General features: G+C 37.6%; 1 protein-coding gene and 1 gene segment (V, D, J or C); both read right to left on the bottom strand.

Moving 5' to 3' along the window:
* The window catches only part of LOC107159025 (immunoglobulin lambda-1 light chain-like), a 738,922-nt gene that overhangs the window by 291,260 nt on the left and 422,944 nt on the right, over positions 1-24,718 (bottom strand). The window contains exon 3 of one of the 39 annotated variants that reach the window (XM_048785819.1): positions 12,962-12,968. The exons of the other annotated variants lie outside the window; for them this stretch is intronic. Within the exon in view, the coding sequence (XP_048641776.1) occupies positions 12,962-12,968 (7 nt within the window). The remainder of the gene's footprint in view (positions 1-12,961; positions 12,969-24,718) is intronic. 39 annotated transcript variants of the gene reach the window in all.
* Positions 1-24,718, bottom strand: part of LOC107159024 — a 587,419-nt gene that overhangs the window by 285,633 nt on the left and 277,068 nt on the right.

The raw sequence follows: 24,718 nt of genomic DNA, 5'->3' as shown, positions 1-24,718 counted from the left end.
ACACAATATATTGTTAAGTCCTACCATTTACCCTCAAGTTTCTGATTGGGAGGTATGGCCCACTGCTATTGATTCCTACCCTGGAAAAAGATTCAGAATTAGAATTCAAAATACAGTTTCTACTGAATGTATATCATTTTCACACTGAAAATCAGGGACTGTCTGCATTGAGCAATTCAGCCCTTAAAGACCCCTGCAGCCAATTTACACAAGTGCTAAAGGCAACTTCATCTTTAAGAATACTAATGAATTTCAAATAGTGTTCTTCAAACTTTAAATGCTGAAGAATCGCCTGAAATTCTTAGGAAGAATGCTATAGTCCAAGCTTGGAGCAGTGACACACATCCCTATAGGATCCCAGTTATAAGAAGCTCAGGCAGGAAGATAGAAAGTTCTCTGCCAGCCTCAGCAACTTAGCTTAAGTCCTAAAGGTCTCAAAATAAAAATGGTCTCAAAATAAAAAAGTCCTAAAGGTCTCAAAATAAAAATGGCTAGGGGATGTGGTTCCCTGATAAACTGCCTCTGGGTTCAATTCCCAATTTAAAAAAATATAATAAAAATAAAGAATGCTACTGTTCAACCCTCAAAGTCTTGAAACAGTAAATCTAAGGTGAGGCCCAGAAGAAATATGAACTTTTAGCAAGCAATACAGATAATGAAGATAGTTCACACTGAAAAGTTCAGTGTGATAGTTCACACTGAAAGAAATTCTCATATAAACATATTTTAACAAGATGGAAGAGAACACTGATGCACATTAAAAATATTTAGCAACTTTTCAAAGGAACCAAAGACTAAAAATAAAGCAGAGTATCACAAAAATGGAGCTAATTAAGGGGAAAGAAGAGAAAACTTGAAAAATAATTTATTACTTATATGAAGCAAGAAATCATGAAGGAGAATATTCTTGGAAATTAACACAACACTGCCAAAATAATGAAAGGGTTTGTTACTTTTCAAATTCAGTTTCTACAAATTCAACTTTTACAGGATCTACTTGCCTATATTTATACTTGACATTCCTAAACTGGCTCTCACAAGCCAAATCTAGTTCATCATAAATAACACAAATCAACTACTATATAATTAGGAAATAGGCAGGCCAATGCTGTGCTGCAGGTCACCCCTTATGGCAATTCTATGACATTAGAGAATATTGTATTACCCTTACACTAAGCTAATCAAGACAGAAAGCCTGGGGAAGAAAATAAGGGAGGAGCAATGACAATTGTAATTAATAAATAAATAAATAAATAAATAAATAAATAAATAATTTAAAGAACGAGTACCTTGCTTGACCTTACAGTTCCCAGGATAACAGAGAAGTGGGTGTCAAGCCAGGTATCTCCCCTCCACCTTTATAAAAGATGCCTGGAGTGAACGCTGTCACATGGGCCATCAGAATCCAAAGAATAGAACATGCAAGCATCAAAATGTAAAATACTACAATATCTCTTAGTTATTTAGAAACAGAATCCACATTCTAAGTTGGTACAACTTACATATGTAAAGTTTTTAGAAGTATACTAGGTAAAAAGTAGTGAACTGTCCTTTTTAAATCCGAAATAACACAATAACCATTATCAACACATTTAACAAAAATTTATTAAAGGTTTTTAGGTAATGTAAGAAAAATGAAATTATAGGCTCAAAAATTGGAAAAATTGTAAAACTCATGATTTATTCATAAGATCTTTCACAAAGAAAATCCAAAATTATCTCTGAAAAAAAAAGTACTGGAAAACTTTGACAAGGTGGCTAAATCTATTTGTATGTGCCAATAAAACAAATATTTTAAAGTTTCACATTAATGGCTATAGACATTATAAACTCCCTAGGGAAAATGATGTATAAGAATCCTTTAAATAAACATAAAAACTGTGTTAGAGATATTAATGAAAAAGTAAAATAATAATTATACCCATTCATGGAGAGAAAGACTTAATAGCATAATGATGTTAATGATTCCAAACTGATACACAGAAATCAATAAAATCAATCCAGAGCAAAACAAGATTTTTCAGAGAACTTGTTAAGATTATTTTAAAATTTCAAATGAAAAGTAAAGTGCCATGGCAACTGTGAAGAAGAGGAACAAAGAAATGACTTTTCAAGTATTAGCAATTGCTATGAAGAAGTGACAATGAAAGCTAGTTGATATTCACAGAATGAGTGATAAAACAAGAGTCTAATAAAATTAAAAAAGAACAAACAGCAGAGTGGTATTCATATAATTTACAATGGCACAAAAGGCCCAGTAAAGAAGAAGTATTTTACATGAAAATTTGTATACAATGAAGAAGACATGTCACATCAGTTTAGTAAGGGAGAGCATAACCTTTTCAATGAAGGAAAATTAATAAAAATAAATTCTTTTTTCATGATATATACAGTAAAAATCAAATTGTATCCCTACCTCACACCATATACAAATTTAAGTGCAGATGAAATAAGGTCTAAAATGTTACAAATATAATTTAAAAATTGTTACTAGGAAATAAAGAAGTATACCTTCTAGATTTTGTGATGGAAAGCAAAAACATCTAGAATGAAAATTATATACCTTTAGAAACTGATCTACATACAATAACTAAGAAATCAAAGGAAGAATGAAAACAAGATTCAAAATGATGACAATCTCAAATGAAAGTAGAGGGATAATAGCCAGATATGTGGCACATGCCACTTAAAACCAGCTGCTGGGGAGTCACTGAAGCAGGAGGATTGCAAGTTGGAAGGCAACCTCAGAAAATTAGTAAGACCCTATCTCAAAATGAAATAAAAAGGCTAGGTATATAACTCAGTGGCAGAATGCTTGCCTAACATGTTCAAAGCTCTAGATTCTATTCCCTACGGTGAAAGGAAAAGAATAAAAAAGGAAAGAGATAGACAGATGGAATAAAGAAACAATACAGTTATATAGAGGTTAATTAATATCAAAGTCCTATCTTTTGTTTTTAGTGGGTTCATGTGTCCTTATTTAAAAAAAGCAACTTAGTAAATAAATTCATTTTCAAGAAAAATTATTTGCATTAACAACTGAGTATTAGATAACTGTTACAATTAAGACAATTCTGTGTAATTCTGAATCAACTATAAATGAATATTATAATATAAAAAAGTATCTGACCACCTACAGTGGAAACATGTAGAACTGGAGTTATACATATAATGCTCTGGGTGGACCATGAAACTAAAATGCTACTCTAGTATAAGGAGCAAAAAATGGAAAGAAGAAAATCATAAAAATCTAAAGCCAGGAAGAAAGATGAAGAGTGTCCAAAATTCAAATAATGCAGTTTTAGAAGAAAAGAAAAAGGAAGAGGGTAGAATCAATAATTTAAATATTCATATAGCTTTCTTAAAAATATGTCAAAATTTTAAGTTACAATTTTTATGTAGAATTACTGAAAAATGCACATATGATTTTTAAAAAAATTTTAAACTCTAAAATCAAAGAGAAAAGTTTACAAGCTTACAGTGTTCATTTATCTACAAAACAAACAAACAAAAAAAAAACCAACTGACCTCAAACCATCAAACAGTATTGAAAATAAAAGCAAAATCAAAACAAAACAAAAACAATTGTCAAAATATCTTATTTATACAAAAAAGCTACTTACCAATAATGTATCTGTAACAAATTAAGAAAATTCATAACAGAACTACAACTCCATATCTTTCCAACAAATGCAGTAGTATGGTAGAAAAACATGCTAAAATGTCCTATCTGACTGGGGAAAGGGAGAGTAGTTATTAATTTTTTATGCTCACTAAAAGTATTTAACAGTTAAAAAGCAGAAATAAAGAATGTAAAAGGATTGGTAGAAGTGGTAATATAATGAAAACATGATCAATCCATCAAAACTGAATGGAAGAATAAGAGTAAAGAAAGGAAAATCACAGGAGAAATAATGCTTAAATTTATCCTATATCACATTTGTGAATGGATAAATTATTAAAGACAAAACCACAATTTTGGGTTAGAAATATAAAGAGAAATAAATGGATCACATTAAAAGTAGAAATGTCAAGATATCTTTGTTAAGATTTCTCATATTAAAAGATGAAGAAAAAATGTGAAATATTCAAATAACACTGTGTTTGCTTCTACATAAATATTTAGAATTGTAACTTTCAGAAAATGCATGCCCTTTCCGTATGCTTATAGAAGCACATGTATTTGCTCATAAGAAAATGTTAATAAATTTCAACTATTACAAACCATATACTCCAAACACAGTAAAGCAAAAATGAAGACCAACAACAAAATGAGTACTTCAAAAACTCCATCTTGAAAATTAAGTCAAAAAGAAAATTTAAATCACCTTATAAAAAATTAAAAAGTAAAATCCAAAAATTAGATAAAAATTTGCAGCCCAAAAGTCTTTTCAATATTAACTATAGTGATAAACTCACTAAATGCTGAGTCCAAGTTCTAATGAAAGAAACAATAAACACCAAAAAGAAAAGGGTGAAATAAGACAAAAACAAAAATTTATGTTAGAAAACAAAACAATTGATAAACCAAACAAAAGACTGGATTTTGGAAAGGATAATAAAATAGAACAGCACCTGGAAAACATTATTAAGATTGAAACAGACAGGAATGAGTAAGGATATAGCTCTACATACACACAGTCCTATTTAAAAACAAACAAACAAACAAACAAAAAAAAACCTACAGACCAATAAACATGGAAATAAAAATGAAAAAATCTGAGCTAGATTTTCTAAAACTATAAAAGTTTTTTAAAAATTTGACTCTGAAAGAAATAAGAAATCTTAAAGATAACAAAGCAAAATTTGGGAAGCTTATCTAAAAATTTGCTGTAAATAAGTTTTGCTCTGAAGATTCATCAAATCTTCAAAGTAACAAATACTTAAGTTTAGCCATACTTAACATTAACCAATTTTGACTAGTTCAACCTAGTCCTACACTAAATAATCCCCAAAGCATAGAAAACAAAAAGCTTTCTAATCATATTAAAATTTTTTATCTTAAGAGCCCATATAAAACACAAGCAAATCTTATTAAAGAACACACACACATACATACATACATACATACATACATACACACACACACACAATTCCAGGATAGATTTGAGTATATTAAGTTTGGAAATACATCAAAACAATACATCATCATGACCAAACTGAGTTTTATCAGAAACTAAGAGATAGTTGAAGCAATATAGATTTGAACAAGGGCTTGTGGCTCTAATGTCCCCAAGTTTCAGTACTATGACTGAAATGTTACTTTAGTTCTCTAAACTCCACTACAACAAGAAGGGGGTTATCATTTCATAGATGAAGTGACATCTATACATCTATACATGTAACATCTAAACCTCTGAAGGCATAGATGAATGGGAAAATTAAATAAAAAAAAACATTTCCAAGACTCTTAGCACCGTAACTTTCAATTATCACACAGTAAATATTTATGCTTGCTAATCTAGAATTATGGTTATATTTTATTGACATAAAATATAACATCATCCCTTGAATGGGATAAAAAAGCATTTGATAGAGCCACATCTAAATCTGATTTCAAAACATTTAGAAAACTTGAGAATACAGCACAAGGAAATCTCCATATTATGATTAAATAATATATAACAGAACTAATATTATCCCTAGTAGTATCATATAATCTTAGCTAAACCATAAAAATAAAACAAATAAAAAATATGAATAAGAGCAGAGTTTGTAGCTCAGTGGTTGAGAGTTTTCCTTGCCTGCATGAGGCCCTGGATTCGATCCTCAGCACCAGATAAAAATACATAGATAAAAATACATATATAAAAATAAAGATATTGTGTCCACCTAAAACTAGAAAAAATATTTTTAAAATATGAATAATGACAACCTACCTCACCCACTTCATCTACAAGTTAAAGTGGTTTCTGGGAGGAAACCTCCTATTGCTGCCCTTAAGAATCTCAATTTAGAACTTGAATATATGTTTCAAATTTCTGCTCCTACACTTGGGTAAATGTCAAGCACAACAACTAAAGATACATATCAAAGACCAAAATTAATAAAGGATTTAACTGTACTTAATTTTGCTGCACTTCACTTCACCTGTAACATCTAAACTTCAGAAAAGCAGCCCTCAGCAGTGTTACTACATCTCCTAATTCCCTGGCTTATCCAAACATCAGCAAGCAAACAAAGAACACAAGAAGGGAAAAGACAGCCCCTTGTCTTTTCATATTACACAGTGGCATGCTATTTTTTAGATAAATAAAAGTCCTAAGAAAGTTTTGGGTAGTGTTGCTTTTTAAAAACATTATTAGTCTAACATCCCTCTGCAGTAAAAGAAAAACATCTTGAAAATGTGGGAAACCATTCCAACTACCATAATGCAAATATTTCCTTAAAACTTACAAGCACACCAGCATACATGATTTTAATGAAAGCAGAAAACTAAAAGTTTGGCTATGCAACATATCCTAGACACCTCTCATTTTACTGAAAATGCATACAGTTTCTAAGTGAAAATAAAAGTTTCACTTTTGTTTCTTCAATAAAGTTAACTTCCTAGTTACTGGCTTGAAATCTACTTCCTAGTTCATAGCTGATATATTTAAATCTGTTAATTTACTTGAGGGAGGTGGTTTCAAATATGTATAATCATATAAATATTTTAAAATATTCATATGAGTAACAAAGTAATAGTGTATTGACATTTAAAACAAATATATGTGTTTAAAAACCTCATGGAGTATATAAAACTGTTACACTGATCTAAAAAATTTCTGTAGTATGAACAAAATGATCTAAAACACATATACATACTAAAAAATAGCATCACAGTGATAATATTTTGAATTAACAACTACTCCTTTTGTGTAAGGAAGATGGGCTCATTAAACTAGGAACTTGGACATGATAATCAAGAGCAAATTCATTAGTTTGATTTTTTAAAATTTTATATGTTCTAATCAGTTACACATGACAGCAGAATGCATTTTGACTCACTGTACACATTCAGAGCACAACTTTTCATTTTTCTGGATGTACATGTTGCAGTTACACCATTAGTGCAATCATAGTTGATTGTACAGTTTTATGCATGCACCTCTGGTAAGGAAGTCTGCATTAATTGACTATGCTACAGAAGCTATTTAGTCAAAACCAATTAAAAATATCTCAAAACTTCTTGCCATTGTTCAAGCTTAAGAGATATGCAAAATATGAGCCACTTTTCCCATTTTGAAACTAACAAGTTTTAATATTCAATACTGAAGATGATTATAAACAAAATGATACAAAGTCTATTAAATATTGTTTACTATTCTTATAACCATATGATCTTCCCTAAGTCTTAATTCTTACCAAATATTTAACATCACAAACTAAACATTAACGTTTTCAAAACAGAATAGGATTAGGAGGCAAACTATTTTAAACTCCCATCATCATATCTTGAATTATTTCACTGTAATAAATTGCAGTTTGCAATAATCTTCTCCAATCACCATTAACATCAATGAATATGAGTTTCAAAAACAATTTTCCTAAAGTGTCAAAAATAACAATGTAATATCCTTGCTTTCCAAAATTATTGACCATATTCAATTACCTCTATAGTATCATAAAATTCTAAAAACAATCTCAATAAAAAAAATTAGCAAGCTGTGTGTGTATAAATAGCCCACTTTATACAATAGTTCTTCTAAAGACAAACACAGATAAAATAAATCTACTGAATGCCAAAACTACAAAAGGGTGGGACACTCATTTCTCACCTGTATAAACCAAACAGCTTTGGTCACTCACAGTAAACCTAATTATCCTCATAATTCCAATACAACTAAGGCTACTCATTGGGATATGGTGCAAGCCTTAATTGTGCACTTAAGATTCTGAAAGCAAAATCTAAAATAGCAGGATGAGCTCATGATTCACTATAAAGATCTGATGTATCAATAAACATTTTTTTTAATTCTTGCATAAATGAGTGACCATTTGAATTTGCGACTGATGCAAGAAGAAAGGGTGAATGACAGAAAAAGACCAAATTTAGGGGACAAAAGATTCCTGGAATAACATAGTCAGAAAGGTTTCCTTTCTTAAGGGACAGTTTCAACATTCAAGAAAATAAAAGAAAACCACCCAAACCCTCTACTTGTACATTGAAAGTTCACCTCGTCAGTCAATGTACCTGCCCACAAAGGGCAAGCAATTCAATTTTGGTGATCTTTATTGCAGAGTACCAGGCCTGAATCCTACCACCTTCGAAATATAAACTGTGCTCAAAAGGGATGGCAACTGGTATTTTCAGAAAGAAAGAAAAAGAGAGGAGTAGGGAAGAATAAAGTTGAAATAAGAAGCCACACAGGGTTGAGTGGGTGCTGGGATTGTGGCTGAGCAATAGAGCGCTTGCCTAGCACAGGCGAGGCCCTGGGTTTGATTCTCAGCACCACGTAAAAAAATTATTAAAATAAAGGTATTGTGTCCAATTACAACTAAAAAATAAATGTTAAAAAAAAAGAAGCCGCACAGAGCACTATAGGGATGTGAGGGTCGCTCTCAATACCTGGTAGCATATGTTATGGGAAAACAGTCAGCAGAAGGAAGTGGATTCAAATCCGCAAACTACACCCTTCTTCCACATGCACCTTGGCACTGACTGAGCACGAGACCCCCAAAGCAAAAGATTGGAGTAGCTAGTGGCGGAGGAAGAAGCCCAGGCAAGCACTCTGGAAGAAGGAGGTGGGCTCACCTCACCTTCTGCACAGCAGGGCTCTGCTGCACCAGCAGGTTCTCCTCCAGGGTCATGGTGCCCTTGGCTGCGGCTTCTGTTTCCTTGAACCTTTGCCAGCACAGGCCAGGCACAAGGCTAATTCTGTGCCACAGCAGCTGTCAAGTCACTCTTGATGACAAAAATGGGTACAAGGTACAGGAAACTCCCTACTCACCTATTTTGTGAGCAATCATAGGACAACAGTCTCCATTTACTGAGCTGGTTTCTCAATATTTTTTTTTTCAGATTCAAAATCCTGTCACTTACTTCCTGAATCCTGAAGTCACTCGTTAAATTTTCAGGATGGAAAATATTTCCAGTGAGCCTGGTTTCTGCATTACACACTCATACTCTCTTCCCTCCCTTTCAACACAGAGTGTGTCAGAACAACCTATTTTCTGACCTTCTCCTGACAGTTTGGCATTGAGGACAGATGTTAAGATCATGAGCCTGGTAGGATGGTGGCCCCAGGATGGGATGTGCTAATTGTCCAGACCAGCTCTGAGTATCTGAAAACAAGATCTACCAACAGCCCACATGATTAATAAGTGCCCACATTGCACTGGAAGGGGAGGCACAGCACCTGGATCTGTAGGAGAAGTTCATACCAGGGACAGAGGCTTATAGTACCCCATAGATCTTTAAAATTTTCATGGACATTTCAACAGGGAGAAATTTTATTCCCATAAAGCTTCATTGCTCTAATCCAGGGCAGGACTCACACCTGGCTAAGCCTCATGTTCATCTGTAAACTGGGTTCAGTGAGACTCAGTTCTGTGCTCTGAGTGGCCAGGCCAGCCCAGTAGCCAAGCCTAAGCACAGAGTGAGGTAGATGATTCTGCCCAGACTAGGGAACCACAAGGAAAGAAGTTTTTATGGATGGAATGTAGGTCTGAAGGCCTGACACTCTGCTCTCTTCCCAGGAGCTAAACCCTGCTCTGAACAACATAAACATTCTCAATCATCAGCCCTGAGTATGGTCTGATTTGCATAACAGGCAACTCTCCCAGGCAAGGGGATAAGAAGGGTCTGGGAGGAAGCCTGACCATCTGGTCCAAGAGAGCAGCATCAGGATATCTCTCTCTGCCATGGCCAGGACACCCTTCCTCCTTGACCGCCTGGCTTACTGCACAGATGCTACCCTAGGGTCCCAGTATACCCACCTTGCCCAGAAACGTGGGACTAAACTCATCAGGGCTGTGCCTGTAAGGTTCTCAAGACTTGCTGCAGCATGTGAGACTTGGAGGATAAAATCTACACACCATGCTTATGAGCTTTGTGAGCCTCAGGATATGCACCTGCCATGACACAGTGGGTGGTCAGCTCAAGTGATCAGAAGGCTTCTCCAGCCAGCTCATGGGACATAGGGGATCATGCAGAAGCCAGGGGACACTCTGTGGGCCCACAGAATCCCTGAGTTCTTCCAGGCCAGCAGGAGGTGAGTGTGTAATGGGAGTTCTTTTTCATCTTCAAAGCCACCTTCCTTCCCTCTCCTTATAGGCTCTGTAGCCTCTTATGTGCTCACTCAGCTATCCTCAGTATCAGTGACCCCAGGACACATGATCAGAATCATCAATGGAGGCACTGACATTGGGAATAAATATTTGCACTGGTACCAGCAGAAGCCAGGTCCTGTGCTGGTCATCTACAGAGATAGCAATCAGTACTGAGATCCTTAACTGATTTTCTGGCTCCAATGTGGGAACGCAGCCACCTTGATCATCAAGCTCCGTACAGGCTTTAGATGAAGCTCACTATTTTTGTGCACCCAGATTCAGCATATGTACTTAAGGTCAAACATTTTGTTTGTGAGCATGTGCCCACTTATGTAACCTGTTGGATATGTTCCTTGTTTGTCTGAATTGCATATAAAAAATCCTTGGGAAATGGTTCAGGTGGAGGGAGGGGAGGTAGGGGCTACTGATACCTCCAAATAAAGCATGTCTGTTATCCCAACCATTCCTCGTATTTTTTTTAAATCCTAGACACACAAACCTTGCTTCCTGAGCTGGAGTCCCAGAGGAAAACTGGTGTGGTTGGCATGAACTTCTGCAAGTGAGAGATGCATTGACCCTAGTGGATGTGCTTGTCCTTTAGTCGCCAAGCACTCAGTTACCAAGATCCTATTATCATGGACTTCTGTTAAGAGTTTGGATAAAATAGATGAGTTCCCTGTGTGTATAGAGAAGATATCAGTTTGCCCTGGGTCAAACATGGACCCAGCCAGTGGGACTATGAATTAAGCAGTGGAGCCCAGGTGCCAGCCCACTGGTAAGGTGAAAGATGGCAGTGGTGGTCCAGATTAAACAGAGAAATGGCTTGAGGAGCTACACAAATGGCTGCTAGATCAATGGGATGGTTGCTTCTTACAGCTCAGAGATGCAATTTTATGAGAGACACTCAAGATGAGAGAGTTACAAGATAAAGAAGAGGTATGGAAGTCAGACTATGGTTGCTGGAGGAGGATCTACATCTCTTGAAAATACCTCTGCTCTCCCTTCACAGTGCTGGTAGAATCAGAAGAGAAGGAGGAGAAATATTAACATGTATTAGCCTAGCCACTGGTAATGCAGAAAATAAAACATCAGCAGCTGATGGCTCTGGTGAACAGCTCTCAGAGCTAGCCAAGGTAATCAAGTTCACCAATTTCTGCTAGTTAAGCAAAGCTAGTGGACTTGGGGAAATAATTTAGATATGGGCCTGCAGAGCCCCTGTTCACTCTGTTGTTATGCCTGTAAGATTTGATGGCATTATGTATAGTGCCCTTAAATTAAAGAGGTTAGCACCCATCCTTGCTGCAAAACTTGAAAAATAGTCAATGACATGGAGGTGTTTGGAGGGGCCAAGAGGTTTCAGATATGCTAGAAGCCAGCAGTAGTTGAGGGCATCCAGGTTTTCTAGGAGCTGGCAAGGGCCAAGAGAGAGACCAGGTATACCAGAAGCCAACAACGACACAATATTTCAGGAGGTTCTAGGGTGTGTTACCTATGTAGGTGAACCAGAAACAAGCATACTTTGGAGGTAGGGCACATATACTGTCCAGACTGATGGCTCCAGACTTTGACAACTGCTTGCATGGCTAGCAATAGCTATGGATCCAGAGATAGACACTGTATGGTTCAATACTGATCCAGGACAAAATAGGTAGTTAGCTGAGCTACAGACCATCCGAATGATGGTAACAAATGAAGTATCCCTCATAGTGGTATGTACTAAAAGTTGTGCTATGTGTCTGTGGGGGTGGGTCTGTGACAAGAGCTCTGAAAGCTAAGCTACCAGGACAAGTTAGTATAGGGAATATTACTGGCCATGCCACCCCACCCCCAATAGCCCAGGAATCATAGGGAATGATGAAAGAGATGCATTGGCTAGTGTGTGGTGGCTAGGGTGGGTACCTCACACTGACTTGGTGGCTTGGTTGCACAGCTTCCTAAAACATGCAGAGATAAAAAGTATAGGGATATAGTCAAACAAACTATAAGAATGTAGTCAATCAAAGGGTCTGCCTTTAACATAAAATGCCCTGGTAGAGGCCTGCCAGGCATGTGTGGTTTGTGGTCAGAAACTTCCACACCCTCTATGCCTTGGAGCCATGGATGACCATGTAATCCATGGACATGTACCCTTGACATGATGCCAAGTTGACTACATTGACCCTTTATTGAGGTCAGAGGTGACCATGGTAGTTGATATAGCTATAGGCTTGTTGTTTTCCTGGCCCAGTGGTTAAGTGAATCAGCATACTGCTGACAGTGTTGATGGCCTTGTACAGATGACCCATCACAATAGAGTGATCAAGGTTCCCCTTTCACAGGTCAGGATGTACAGTGATGGACAACTCTGTTACCAATTCAATGGAAGCTGCAAGTCCCATTTCACTCACAGGCTGCAGGAATGATAGAAATATATAATGGCCTATTTCAGCAAGGATATATGAATGCACTCAACCCACCATCTATGAAGGGGTGGACACAGAGTGTGTAGGCAGTTGTGAGAGCTCTGAATGAGCCTCTCTGATATGGGGGAACAGCTCCTGTGGGCTTTGCTATACAACACAGCAGCCCCAACATAGGCCCATGTGACTAAAAAGGATGTTATACTTAAGCCTTGGTTTGGAAAGCAAGGGAGTGTTCTTTTGCCTGCTCCCATTAGATTAAATCAGTGGCAAACTGTGAATTGGACATGGCTCTGGACAATAAAAACCTCCCACCTTCACTGTATAGTCCTGTTAGAACAATGGGGAAAAGGTTTGGGAGTGTGATCTCCATGTGCCATTGTGGGTAAATAATGAACTTTACCCTGGGTACATGCCACTTGGCCAGATCTCACAAATGAGACACAGATTTTCAAGGGTATGTTTGTGTTTTTTTTTAAATATTTATTTTAAATAAGTATATATGATGGCAGAATGTGTTTTGATTAGTTGTATACAATTGCAGCACAACTTTTTATTTCTCTGGTTGTACATGATGTAGCATCACACAATATGTGCAGTCATAAATGTACCTAGGGTAATGATGCCCTCTCATTCCACCATCTTTCTTGTACCCTCCCCACCTTCCCTCCCAATCAAAGTTCTTCCACTTTTACCATGGTTCCCTCCTCCCCATTATGGATCAGCATCCACTTATCAGAGAGAACATTTGGCCTTTGGTTTTTGGGGATTGGCTTACTTTGCTTAGTATAATATTCTCCAACTCCATCCATTTGCCTGCAAATACCATAATTTTATTCTCTCTTAATGCTGAGTAATATTCTATTGTGTATATATACCACAGTTTCTTTATCCATTCATCTATTAAAGGGTGTCTAAGTTGCTTTCACAGTTTAGCTATTGTGAATTCAGCTGCTATGAACACTGCTATGTTGTGGCTGAGTTACAATAGTAAGCTGATTTTAAGTCCTTTGGGTATAGACCAAGGAGTGGGATAACTGGGTCAAATGGTGGTCCCATTTCCAGTTTTCCAAGGAATCTCCATACTGTTTTCCATATTGGCTGCACCAATTTGCATTCCCACCAGCAATGTATAAGTGTGCCTTTTCCCCCACATCCTCGCCAACATTTATTGTTGTCTGTATTATTGATAACTGCCATTCTGACTGGCATGAGATGAAATCTTAAGTAGTTTTGATTTGCCTTCCCTAATTTCTAGAGATGTTGAACATTTTTTTTTCATATATTTGTTGATCAAAAAAGTATATCTCCTTCTGATAATTGTCTGTTCATCTTAGCCTATTTATTGATTGGGTTGGTTGGTTTTTTTTTTTTTTTGGTGTTAAGTTGTTGAGTTCTTTATATGTTCTGGCAATTAGTGCTCTATCTGATGTGAGGGTGACAAAAATTTGCTCCCACAATGTAGGCTTTCTGTTCACCTTGTTGATTTTTTTTTTGCTGAGGAGAAGCTTTTTAATTTGAGTTCATCACATTTTTTAATTCTTGATTTTATTTCTTGCACTTTTGGATTCTTGTTAAGGAAGTCAGGGCCTTATCTGACATGATAAAGATTTGGGCTTACTTTTTCCTCTACTAGGCACAGGGTCTCTGGATTAATTCCTAGGTCTTTGAAGAACTTTCAGTTGAGTTTTGTGCATGATGAGAGATGGGGTTTTATTTTCATTTTGCTGCATATGGATTTCCAGTTCTCCCAGCACCATTTGTTGAAGAGGCTATCTTTCCTCCAACATATGTTTTTGGTGCCTTTGTCTAGTATGACATAACTGTATTTATGTGGTTTGCCTCTGTGTCTTTTATTCTGTACAATTGGTCTACATGTTTATTTTGGTGCCAATACCATGCTGTATTTGTTCCTATAGCTCTGCATTATAGTTTAAGGTCTGATATTGTCATGCCTCCTGCCTCACTCTTCTCGCTGAATCTATTTCTTTGGCTTTTCTTTGCCTCCTATTTTTCCAAATGAATTTCATGATTGCTTTTTCTATTCATATAAGGAATGATATTGGGTTTCCAAGGTACATTTGTGTTTTCCCATTGGCCAATTATGAGTTCCCCAGTCCTTGTACACATAGAACCTGCTGAAGTTCAGGATCAACCTATATGAGTGTAATACCACCACCCAGGTAAGCCACCACAGGCAGTGACTGTGGTTTCCTGAGACCTAAATCTGGCATGCCTTCTCCTAGATGGAAATGATTTACCTGGATCAGTCTCTAGCAGCTTATCTATTCACCTGTAGGTATTTCCTCACCAACGCCACTGTGAACTGGGCTCACACCTATGCCAGAGTAGGAAACAACTCTGTGTGCTGAGTGTGCACTGAAGTGTCTGTGAGTTCTGCTGCCAAACTACCCTGACAAATCCAGACTATGTCTATGGACAACAGGATATAACTGAGAAAGACTATTATTGCCACCTCAATGTGGTATAAAACTAACAATGCTTTTTAGTAATCCTTGGTGATAGAACTTGTTTTCAGGTTGTATGATATTGCAATTTATAATGTTGTAGTGGCCTACAGATACAGTGCTCTCTCCTTCTCACTAAGGGATCATTGTGAAAGACTTCAAACATGTAGATTGTATGAGGAGAAATTCTAAAGTGGTAGATTGGAGGGCAGGACCAAGATGGTTGTAGTTAGGCTCCCTTGCAAAAATTTTTAGTGAACTATTTTTAGTAATAGTCAAGGTCATTAACATCCTGATTCAGTGAATGTACTCAAGGTCATAATCATTTGCTGAAGAGCTGTGCCTACTTATGTAACCTGCTGGCCATTTGCCTTATTTGTCTGGCCTGCATATAAAAAAGGCCTATGAAAATGGCTTAGGTGTTGGCTGGAAGTACTGCCACATCTGAATGAAGCATATCTACTCTTCCAACTGTGCTTCACATCTTCTCTTAACTTCCAGGGAACTAAACCTTGCTTCCTAGGTCTGAGCCCCCACAGGAAAGAAGGTCCTTCAGTGAGTCTTAATTACTAACCCTTTTTTTGAAAAGTGAACAATTAGCACAGGTAAAAACTGTGAACTCAAACCAGCCACCTTGTGTGGACAGGTAGCAGAAGCAAAGAGTAACTACTTACCATTTTTGCCTCTTCCTACTGGATACTACTTTCCTGGTCCAATAGTGAAGCTGACACAGGTGGAGTTAGTCCTCAGCAACAACCACGCTCACTGCAGGATGAAAAAGACTATGAGACAGGGAAGAGCCTGAGAGGTTCCCTGATGGAATTGGACACAACATCTTCACCTGTCTAGCTGAGAGGTGCTGGGCCAAATGGCCTAGTCTTGCAGTATTCATCCCTCCTGGAGTAGAAATCACCTTGTGAGGGACTGCCTAATGGTATGATGGGGAAACATCCGGATTGGACAAATGTGGCCACTGCAAGTTCACAACAACCTGGGCTGGGCTGAACTCCAGATTGATTGGAAACTGGCCTTGTCTGCTCTAGCTCCTTCCTTTCAGCACTCCCAAGATGCCCCTCTCTCTCTTCATGTCTTCCAACACCCTCACTACCTCTTTACCTCCATGTTTTTCCATGCCTCTGCTCTCTATGTCAAAGGGCTCATCTCTGCATTCCCAGGCCCCACCCTCTGCTCAAGGCCTAGCCTGTGCAAGCCCTTGATTTGATTCTGGTCCACGAAATCAATCAACAAACAAAAATAACAAAAATGGTACATGTATTTCTCTGAACATCTGTTGCTATGTACATATCCAGCTTTGGTACCAAGAAGACAGAGAGAAACAAAATCAAAGGAAATGCACACCCTCCTCTTTGGAAAATAGTTCACTGCTAATATGATCAAGTCATTTCTACCTCTACTGTGACTGCTGTCAATGCAGGAGAATGCCTGAGAGGCCAGTTTATTTAGAATAGACAGTGATTGGGATGGGTGGAGGAAGGGGGGAGGCAAGGAGAAGAAAAACATGATTTTTACATTATATTCTGTGTATCATGTGTCATCATCCTCATGATGCAAGCCTGAATGAAGGGTTATGCTGTCCCATGGGAGATGCCTTCTGATCCCAGAACTATTGGGTATGCTCCGTTGGGGACAAAACAAAACAACAACAACAACATCAACAACAACAAAAACCTCACCTCTGGCCCAGTGGCACCTCAGTGTCCTGTTTCCCTAGCCTTCCTTCTATGGTTTATACTTCAAGGGTCACACCTAGCTGTGCCATGTATTCTGGGCAAATTTTCTTATTTATCTGTTTGATATTGAGGGAGAGAAAAGAGTTTGCACTTATTACAACTCACTTGAAACAAATCCTCTTAATATTATTTTTAATATAAAAATTCAGTCACTATGAACCAACCTATGATCATTATGTAATCAGAGGAGTCAACTTTGGACAATAGATTTTCAGGAATGACTTGAAGCAGTGATTTATTTACTATTTACTCACTCATCCTCCTGGGCATGAATTTCCTGGATCTAATAATGAAGCTGTGAGGGCTTCAGTCCTCAGTAACAAATACACTCATTGCAGGATGAGAGTGATCATAAAAGAGGGAGAAACAGATGATGTTCCCAGATGGACGCCCCCTATATACATAAAAGCACCTCTCCATATACAAGACTGATGGGGACTGCAGGGTCGGCTTATCATCCATCACCCTGACTGCCTCCCTCTGTTTCATGCTATCTATCCCATTCCTCTTCTCCCTATGCCAAGGACTCACCTCTGCATACTCAGGCCTCTCCATCTGCTCCAGCCCAGGTCATACAGAAGAAACCAGATTCAGAGACATAGTCAGAAGCTTCTCTTCTCACCCAGCTACAAGTAAGCAACGGGACCATAATAGCAAACAGCCCTAAATGTTGTCAAAACTCTTCCACAATGAGGGTCTCCTTCCATTTCCATGCAATTTCCCTTTTCTCTCCCTTTCCCTCCCACCTCATGTCTCTGTTTAATGTTAATCTTTTCCTTCTGCTCTTCCTCCCTGCTCTGTTCTTAGTTGCTCTCATTATATCAAAGAAGACATTTGGCATTTGTTTTTTAGGGATTGGCTAGCTTCACTTAGCATAATCTGCTCTAATGCTATCCATTTCCCTGCAAATTCCATGATTTTGTCATTTTTTAGTGCAGAGTAATACTCTATTGTGTATAAATGCCACATTTTTTTATCCATTCATCTATTGAAGGGCATCTGGGTTGGTTCCACAGTCTAGCTATTGTGAATTGTGCTGCTATGAACATTGATGTGGCAGTAGGCTGTGAGGGGAATAGGAAAAAAAGCAAGGAGAGAAATGAATTACAGTAGATCGGGTAGAGAGTGAAGATGGGAGGGGAGGGGAGGGGGGATAGTAGAGGATAGGAAAGGTAGCAGAATACAACAGTTACTAATATGGCAGTATGTAAAAATGCAGATGTGTAACCGATGTGATTCTGCAATCTGTATTTGGGGTAAAAATGGGAGTTCATAACCCACTTGAATCTAATGTATGAAATATGATATGTCAAGAGCTTTGTAATGCTTTGAACAACCAAAAAAAATAAAACTCTTAAAAAAAAGAATAAACAAGGAAAAAAAACTCTTCCACAGTCTGATAGATAACAGAGGAATGGCCTGAGTCCCCAAGGACCATCTAATATGCCCCAGATCACCCCAGAAGGACCTCCTATAAGCCTCCAGAACATCCAAGCATCAGAAGAGAACCCTGTATTCACACCTCACTTCACCCATCCAAATCTCCTACATGGCTAAAGGTCATTTCTTACTCAGTTAATGTTGACTAGCTTCATCCTCATTGCTCAAAGGAAAAAAAAAATAAGTGTGTAAAACTAAATATTGAGAAATGTTATTACATATTTTTTCATTTATGTATGCCTGAATTTGTTCATCATAACACATGGAAAAGAGTCAAATAAAACAAGAACAAACCCACCAATATAAAATCCAGGCAATATTTAAAGAGAAAAATATCTGAAGTTTGTGATTCATTTGTTCATTATTCTTTATGCAAGGAGTAGTTACTCCCATAGCCAAAAGAGGGCTATGCACTCTGTAGTTAAGTTCATTGGGAACATCTCACTTTCATTTTTTAAATGTGTTATTGCGTGCAATAAATCACACTTCAAGAAAATACAATAAAATAAATACCTAAACCCCAACAAATAGTGAAAAATGGCCAACATGACTTTATACTCCCATATTTACTAATCCCTTTGGCTAATGAACAAAATTTCTTCAGGTAGTCTTCTGTCATTGCTGACCTGTGTGCCAGTAAAGGGGGTCTAGTAGTAACCTTGTCAGAAGATCTGCTTTCCCATATTCTTTGCTCTTCAGCTAAGAAAAGTCACCAGCATTTGGATTAAGAATACTTATTGTAATAGAAAGATAATCTGGGATGTTAAGACTTTGGATATAAAGGGAATACAGGTAATTTCCTGTTCATTATCAAATGAAGAGTACCAGAGATACAAAAGTAAATGCAAGAAACTGGGCCACACCTAGGCATTACATCCTCTCAATTATAAGGTATTTCCGTTACCAGAGCCATGTCAAGTCTGCTTCCTTTGAAGAAAGGGTCTGATTAGGTATGGGCATAGAGAGAAGTGGTCACAACATTCAGCATTCACAAACACACGAAGTTCTCCTCCTGATACTACAATACCAGTTCTGCATGGACCTCCCTTCCACAGATCTGTTTTTCACTTTTTGCAGAGAATTGACCAGGGTGGGGAAGCAGGTGGGTCATGTCATGGACAGGCAGAAGATGGAGACCAGCTTATTTATCTACCAGCTCCATTTGCTCATTTTTATTTCAGTTTGCCTCAGGTCGATTATTGCCAACGCAGAGGCCACGAAGAATTCAGGTATTTCAGGATGGTTCTTAGAGCACACTGGGCTTTTGGGTTTCTAAGATCCAAGTCCACTAAAAATTCTCAATGGGAGATCTACCTTTAACCTGCATTTTTAGACACTTCCTTTTGCTCCTGATGTCCTGGCTTGTGAGAAATTTTTTACCTCTTTACAATAGAGTTTCAGTAGGACTTCAGGAAGGAACATGTATTCACATTTTCTCAGCCACCAATCAGCTATGCAATGTGCAACTTTCCTGGATCCTTAAAGGCCATAAGTAAATAGGTCACCTGTGATGGTGTGAACAGCATCCAGAACCTCCAGTGGAAGAGTGGGAAGGTATCCTGGGACTAAGATTCTATTGTGAGGGCTGGGGTAAGACAGAAAATGTAACTTTCTGAAAGAATTCCCAGGGAACAAATTTCTGTAGCCAACATTTTACTATCCATTGGAGCCTTTTAGAAGCCAGATTGGGCTCCAGAAAGTTTTTCATCAAAAAATAATGTTTTATTTAAGAGGTGAACACGTGGTTTTCATTGTGTGTCTGTACTGATATTCATTGAACTACTGAGATCCAAAAATTTGGTAGCACTTACAGAGCCACACTGTTAGCTATTGTTTCTTCCCATGCTTTTTCTCTTCCAAGGACACTCATTACCTATAAAATGGGCTATATGGTTATATGAAACGTAATAATTTCTGTCTACTTTTGGGAGAATTCTTCTTGTTGCCCACTTTCTTGTATTTTCATCAGTTTCTACTGCTTGGCCTTCAGAATCACTCATCTATACTGCTTAATCTTTACTTCAGAGTACCTGGGATCATTCTCATTAATAGTCACTCCATTGGTTCTTTACACCTGAATTTACTTCCTGTAATTCTGCATATTTCTATTCACGTCAGAAGAGTCTGCCATATTTCTGGGATGGTTTTTATTATACCTTCTCTAATCCTTTATAAGAGAGAGTCAACATCTCTCATTTCCTGTCTTTAGTGGGACTACTGAGGTTTTTATGGACTTTTTGTCAAGGTCTTTATATTCTATCATGGAATGGTACAATATTATTTTATGTATCTCTGCATCTCTTTCAAATACTATTTGAATATTTCTATTACTGATTCCACCAGTTATAGGTGATAAGTTCTGCTCCCTCACATGTTGAAGTTTGAGCATTAGAAAAGGCATGTTGAGGCAAGCATATAAAGCTGATTTATTTAAAAAGGGATAACATAGACTTCTCCCAGGAAGGAGAAGGACGCCATAGCTGTTATCCTGGGATCCCCACAAGACAGAGTGTTCGTCCTTTTATAGGTCTTAGGCTTCCTTTGTTCCCCTGCTCTTCCCCTTATCTCTCTCCTTCCTGTGTAGGGGACTAGACCCAGGAATGCTTGGTGGGATGGCCAAAAGATAAAAAAAATGAGGGCTGAAGGGGGAAGGGCAGGATGGAGCAGCCCAGGACACATTAACAACCTATAGCTCCCTGTAAGGAGGGGCAATTCTGGGACAGGTTACTTTAGCAACATGTTGGAGCAGGGGCAGGTTCTTGATAAGGGTGGAGAAAGAGATCTGAAGGAATTAACATTTAAATCTCTCAGGGAACAGTCTCCAACTTCCAGGACTCATTCAAATTGGCCTAATTTATTGTACCTGACTCATTTACCTATATCTATACTGAATGCCTGTCTAATTCTGGCTTCGGTAGTGGACAATATACCAAGCTGAGTTTAGAAGATAAGTTCAGAACTTCTGTGGTAGGATGATGACCGCTATTGCAATTTCACAAACAAGAGCTTTGGAATATTAATCTTCTGTGTCCTGTGTGCATACCATGCAATCTTCAACCTGGAAATTGCATGGTGGTCCATCCTTCAAAATCCTGCTTACATTCATCCTATCTATAACATCAGATACCTGCATGTGAAGTGCAAGAGTTGAATCCAGAAAGTCATAAGTAATTTGGAGTATTAATTTCCCAAACTCATTCATGTCTACAACTTCCCTGGTTCTACCCAGTCTCTGTTTTTCCTTTTTTTGTGTGTGTGTGTTCAAAAATGGTGCATGGGTTTTATGTGAACTTCTGCAGACTGTGAGTTTCTGAGGCCCCTCCCCTTACATGCTGGGTATAAAACTCTGAAACTCCCTGAACTCGGGGTTCAGGGGATTAATTGATTATAGCAAAAGCTGTGCCCTCTGAACCTGGCTGCAGCCAAATAAATCTGTTTCCTGCTTAAAAAAATGGTTCATGGGGGCTGGGGTTGAGGCTCAGTGGTAGCGTGCTTGCCTAGCATGTGTGAGGCACTGGGTTTGATTCTCAGCACCATACAAACAAATAAATGAATAAAGGTCCATCAATAACTAATAAAAAATTAAAAAATGGTGCATGGGTCCTATTTGAATAATGACCTGTGTAACTCCACATCAGATTCAACCATAAGAATGGGATCAAAATTGTAATGAATTGCACCCCATCTACACTACTGTCATGTATATGTAAAAACAATGAATAAAAATAGATAAATAAATTAAATTGTGCATGTGCTGGGCATGCAGACCTGTCGGTAGGACATTTGCCTAGCATGTGCAAGGCCCAGGTTTTGATCCTAGTATCATGAAAATAAACAAATACAACAAACAAAAAATGGCAATTATGTTTATCTGCACATCCTGTTACTATGCAAATGTCTAGTAAATAGTGCCAATTTGAGTTCTTCTTTTCCTATATGTATCCCTTAATTTCTTTTATCTATCTACTTGCTATGACCACTGTTTCAAGAACCCTTAAATAGAAGTGGTGAAAAAAGGGCATCCCTGAATTTTTCCAATTTTTTGAGGGAATGCTTCAATTTTTCTCCATTTAGAATGATGCTGGTCTAGGGCTCAGTGTAGATAGCCTTTATGATGTTGAGATATGTTCCTGTTATCCCTAGATTTTCTAGCAGTTTGAATATGAAGGGTTGCTGTATTTTCTCAAATACTTTTTCTGTGTCTATTGAGATAATCATTTGATTCTTATCTTTGAGTTTATTAATGTGATGTATTACATTTATTGATTTCCATATGTTGAACCAACCTTGCATCCCTGGGATGAATCCCACTTGATCATGGTGCATGATCTTTTTGATATGTTTTTGTATTTGATTTCCTGAATTTTATTGAGAACTTTTGCCGCTATGTTCATTAGAGATATTGATCTGAAGTTTTCTTTTCTTTTTTTTTAGAGAGAGAGAGAGAGAGAGAGAGAGAAATTTTTTAATATTTATATTTTAGTTTTTGGTGGACACAACATCTTTGTTTTGTATGTGGTGCTGAGGATCGAACCCGGGCTGCACGCATGCCAGGCAAGTGCACTACCGCTTGAGCCACATCCCCAGCCCTGAAGTTTTCTTTCTTTGATGTGTCTCTGCCTGGTTTTGGAATCAAGGTGATGTTGCCCTCAAAGAATGAGTTTGGAAATGCTATCTCTTTTTCTATTTCCTGAAATAAATTGAAGAGTACAGGTATTAGTTCTTCTTTAAAGGTCTTGTAGAACTTGACTAGTGTATCCATCTGGTCCCTGGATTTTCTTGGTTGGTAGGCTTCTGATGGCATCTTCTATTTCATCACTTGATATTGGTCTATTTAAATTGTGTATCTCATCCTGATTCAATCTGGGTATATCATATGACTTAAAAATTTTGTTGATGCCTTCAATATCTGCTATTTTATTGAAGTATAAGTTTTCAAAATAATTTCTAATTATCCTCTGCATTTCTTAGTCTGTTGTGATATTACCTTTTTCAACATGTATGCTGGTAATTTCATTTTTCTTTTTCCTTCTCTTCATTAGCATAGCTAAGGGTCTGTCAATTTTATTTATTTTTTCAATTATCAACTTTATATTTTGTCATTTTTTCAATTGGTTCTTTGTTTCAATTTCATTGATTTCAGTGTTATAGTTAAAGCAGTGTCCCAGAGTTTAATAAATTGACTTCCAGACCACTCATGTATAATTGAATCAAGCCTTTATTGAAGCACACTGGGGGTGACTAACCAGAATGTAAAGCTGTTTCCCTGATCATCCCTGAATAATTCCAAGGGCACTCCTTATAAGCCTGAAAACCACAAAAGGGGTGTTTGGGAGTCTAGCCAATACAAGCAAGCCAAGTTACAGAAGCTGGAGACTGCAGTCAGGCAGTGGGAAGCTTAACCAGTTACAAATAGTCCAGTCACTCCAGTTACAGAAACAGAGCCCCATTACCCTAGTTACAGAAAGTATGCCCCATTAGGTAGTTCTGTGTTCTTAAGGGTTTCTATAGAAAAAGGAAAAGAACAACTTGCCCTAATTATGTCTTTTCTATTTGGCATGGGTGTTTTACAAAATGAAGTTACTATACAAAATGGAGTCACTTTGGCTTGACTATCATATTCCCCACTAGTTTTAGCAGGCTTGATGTCAATCTTGCACATCATTAGACCTCAGGTTTTTATTCCCATTTTTTAAGGGACAATACTGGGCTCATAAGATCATAAGTTGGACCTCACTTACACTCTTGGTTATATGGTTTAGGAGGGTTTTTAAGAGGCAGGGTCCTACAGTAATCCCAATCAGGAGAAGGACTAGGGTCCCAGCTATGGCTGAGATGATGGTAGTCAATAAAGGGGACCACAAGAATAGGTTTTGGAACCAATTACCTGAGACTTCTCATGCTTTCTCCCTTTCTTTAACCTGTTTCTCACTAGTGTCAAACTGTCTTTTATTATCCCAGAATGGTTTGCATAGAAACAAGTTTCCCCTAGGGCTATACAAAGTCCTCCTTGTTTTAAAAAGAGAAGATCTAGGCCCTGCCTATTTTGTAAGAACATTTTTGTCAGAGAGTCTAGTGAAACTTCTAGTTTTTGAAATTGACCTTTCTAATTCTCCTCAATCTATATCTATGTGGCAGCTGAGGGACTTAAAATTTTAAGAGCCTGTGATAAGAGCTGTAGTTCCTAAAGCAATAGATCCAGCTATTTCCAAGCCAGCCAGGAGTGGAACTAAATTGGGGGCAGCCCATCTGTGTCAGTAAATCAGTGGGCCCTGGCCTTCTGATAAGTCCAGGTATTTTCTTTCTTTTACTCCATCAAAATAGTAGGTTTGAGGAAAAAGATGGGTTGTGATACATGGTTTATAGTTATTGACAGCTTGGATATTTAGGCAAGGAGTTAGTCAAG

Source organism: Marmota marmota, unplaced genomic scaffold, assembly GCF_001458135.2.
Source record: "Marmota marmota marmota unplaced genomic scaffold, marMar, whole genome shotgun sequence".
Lineage (NCBI taxonomy): Eukaryota > Metazoa > Chordata > Mammalia > Rodentia > Sciuridae > Marmota > Marmota marmota.
This window is presented reverse-complemented; position numbering and strand designations above follow the sequence as displayed.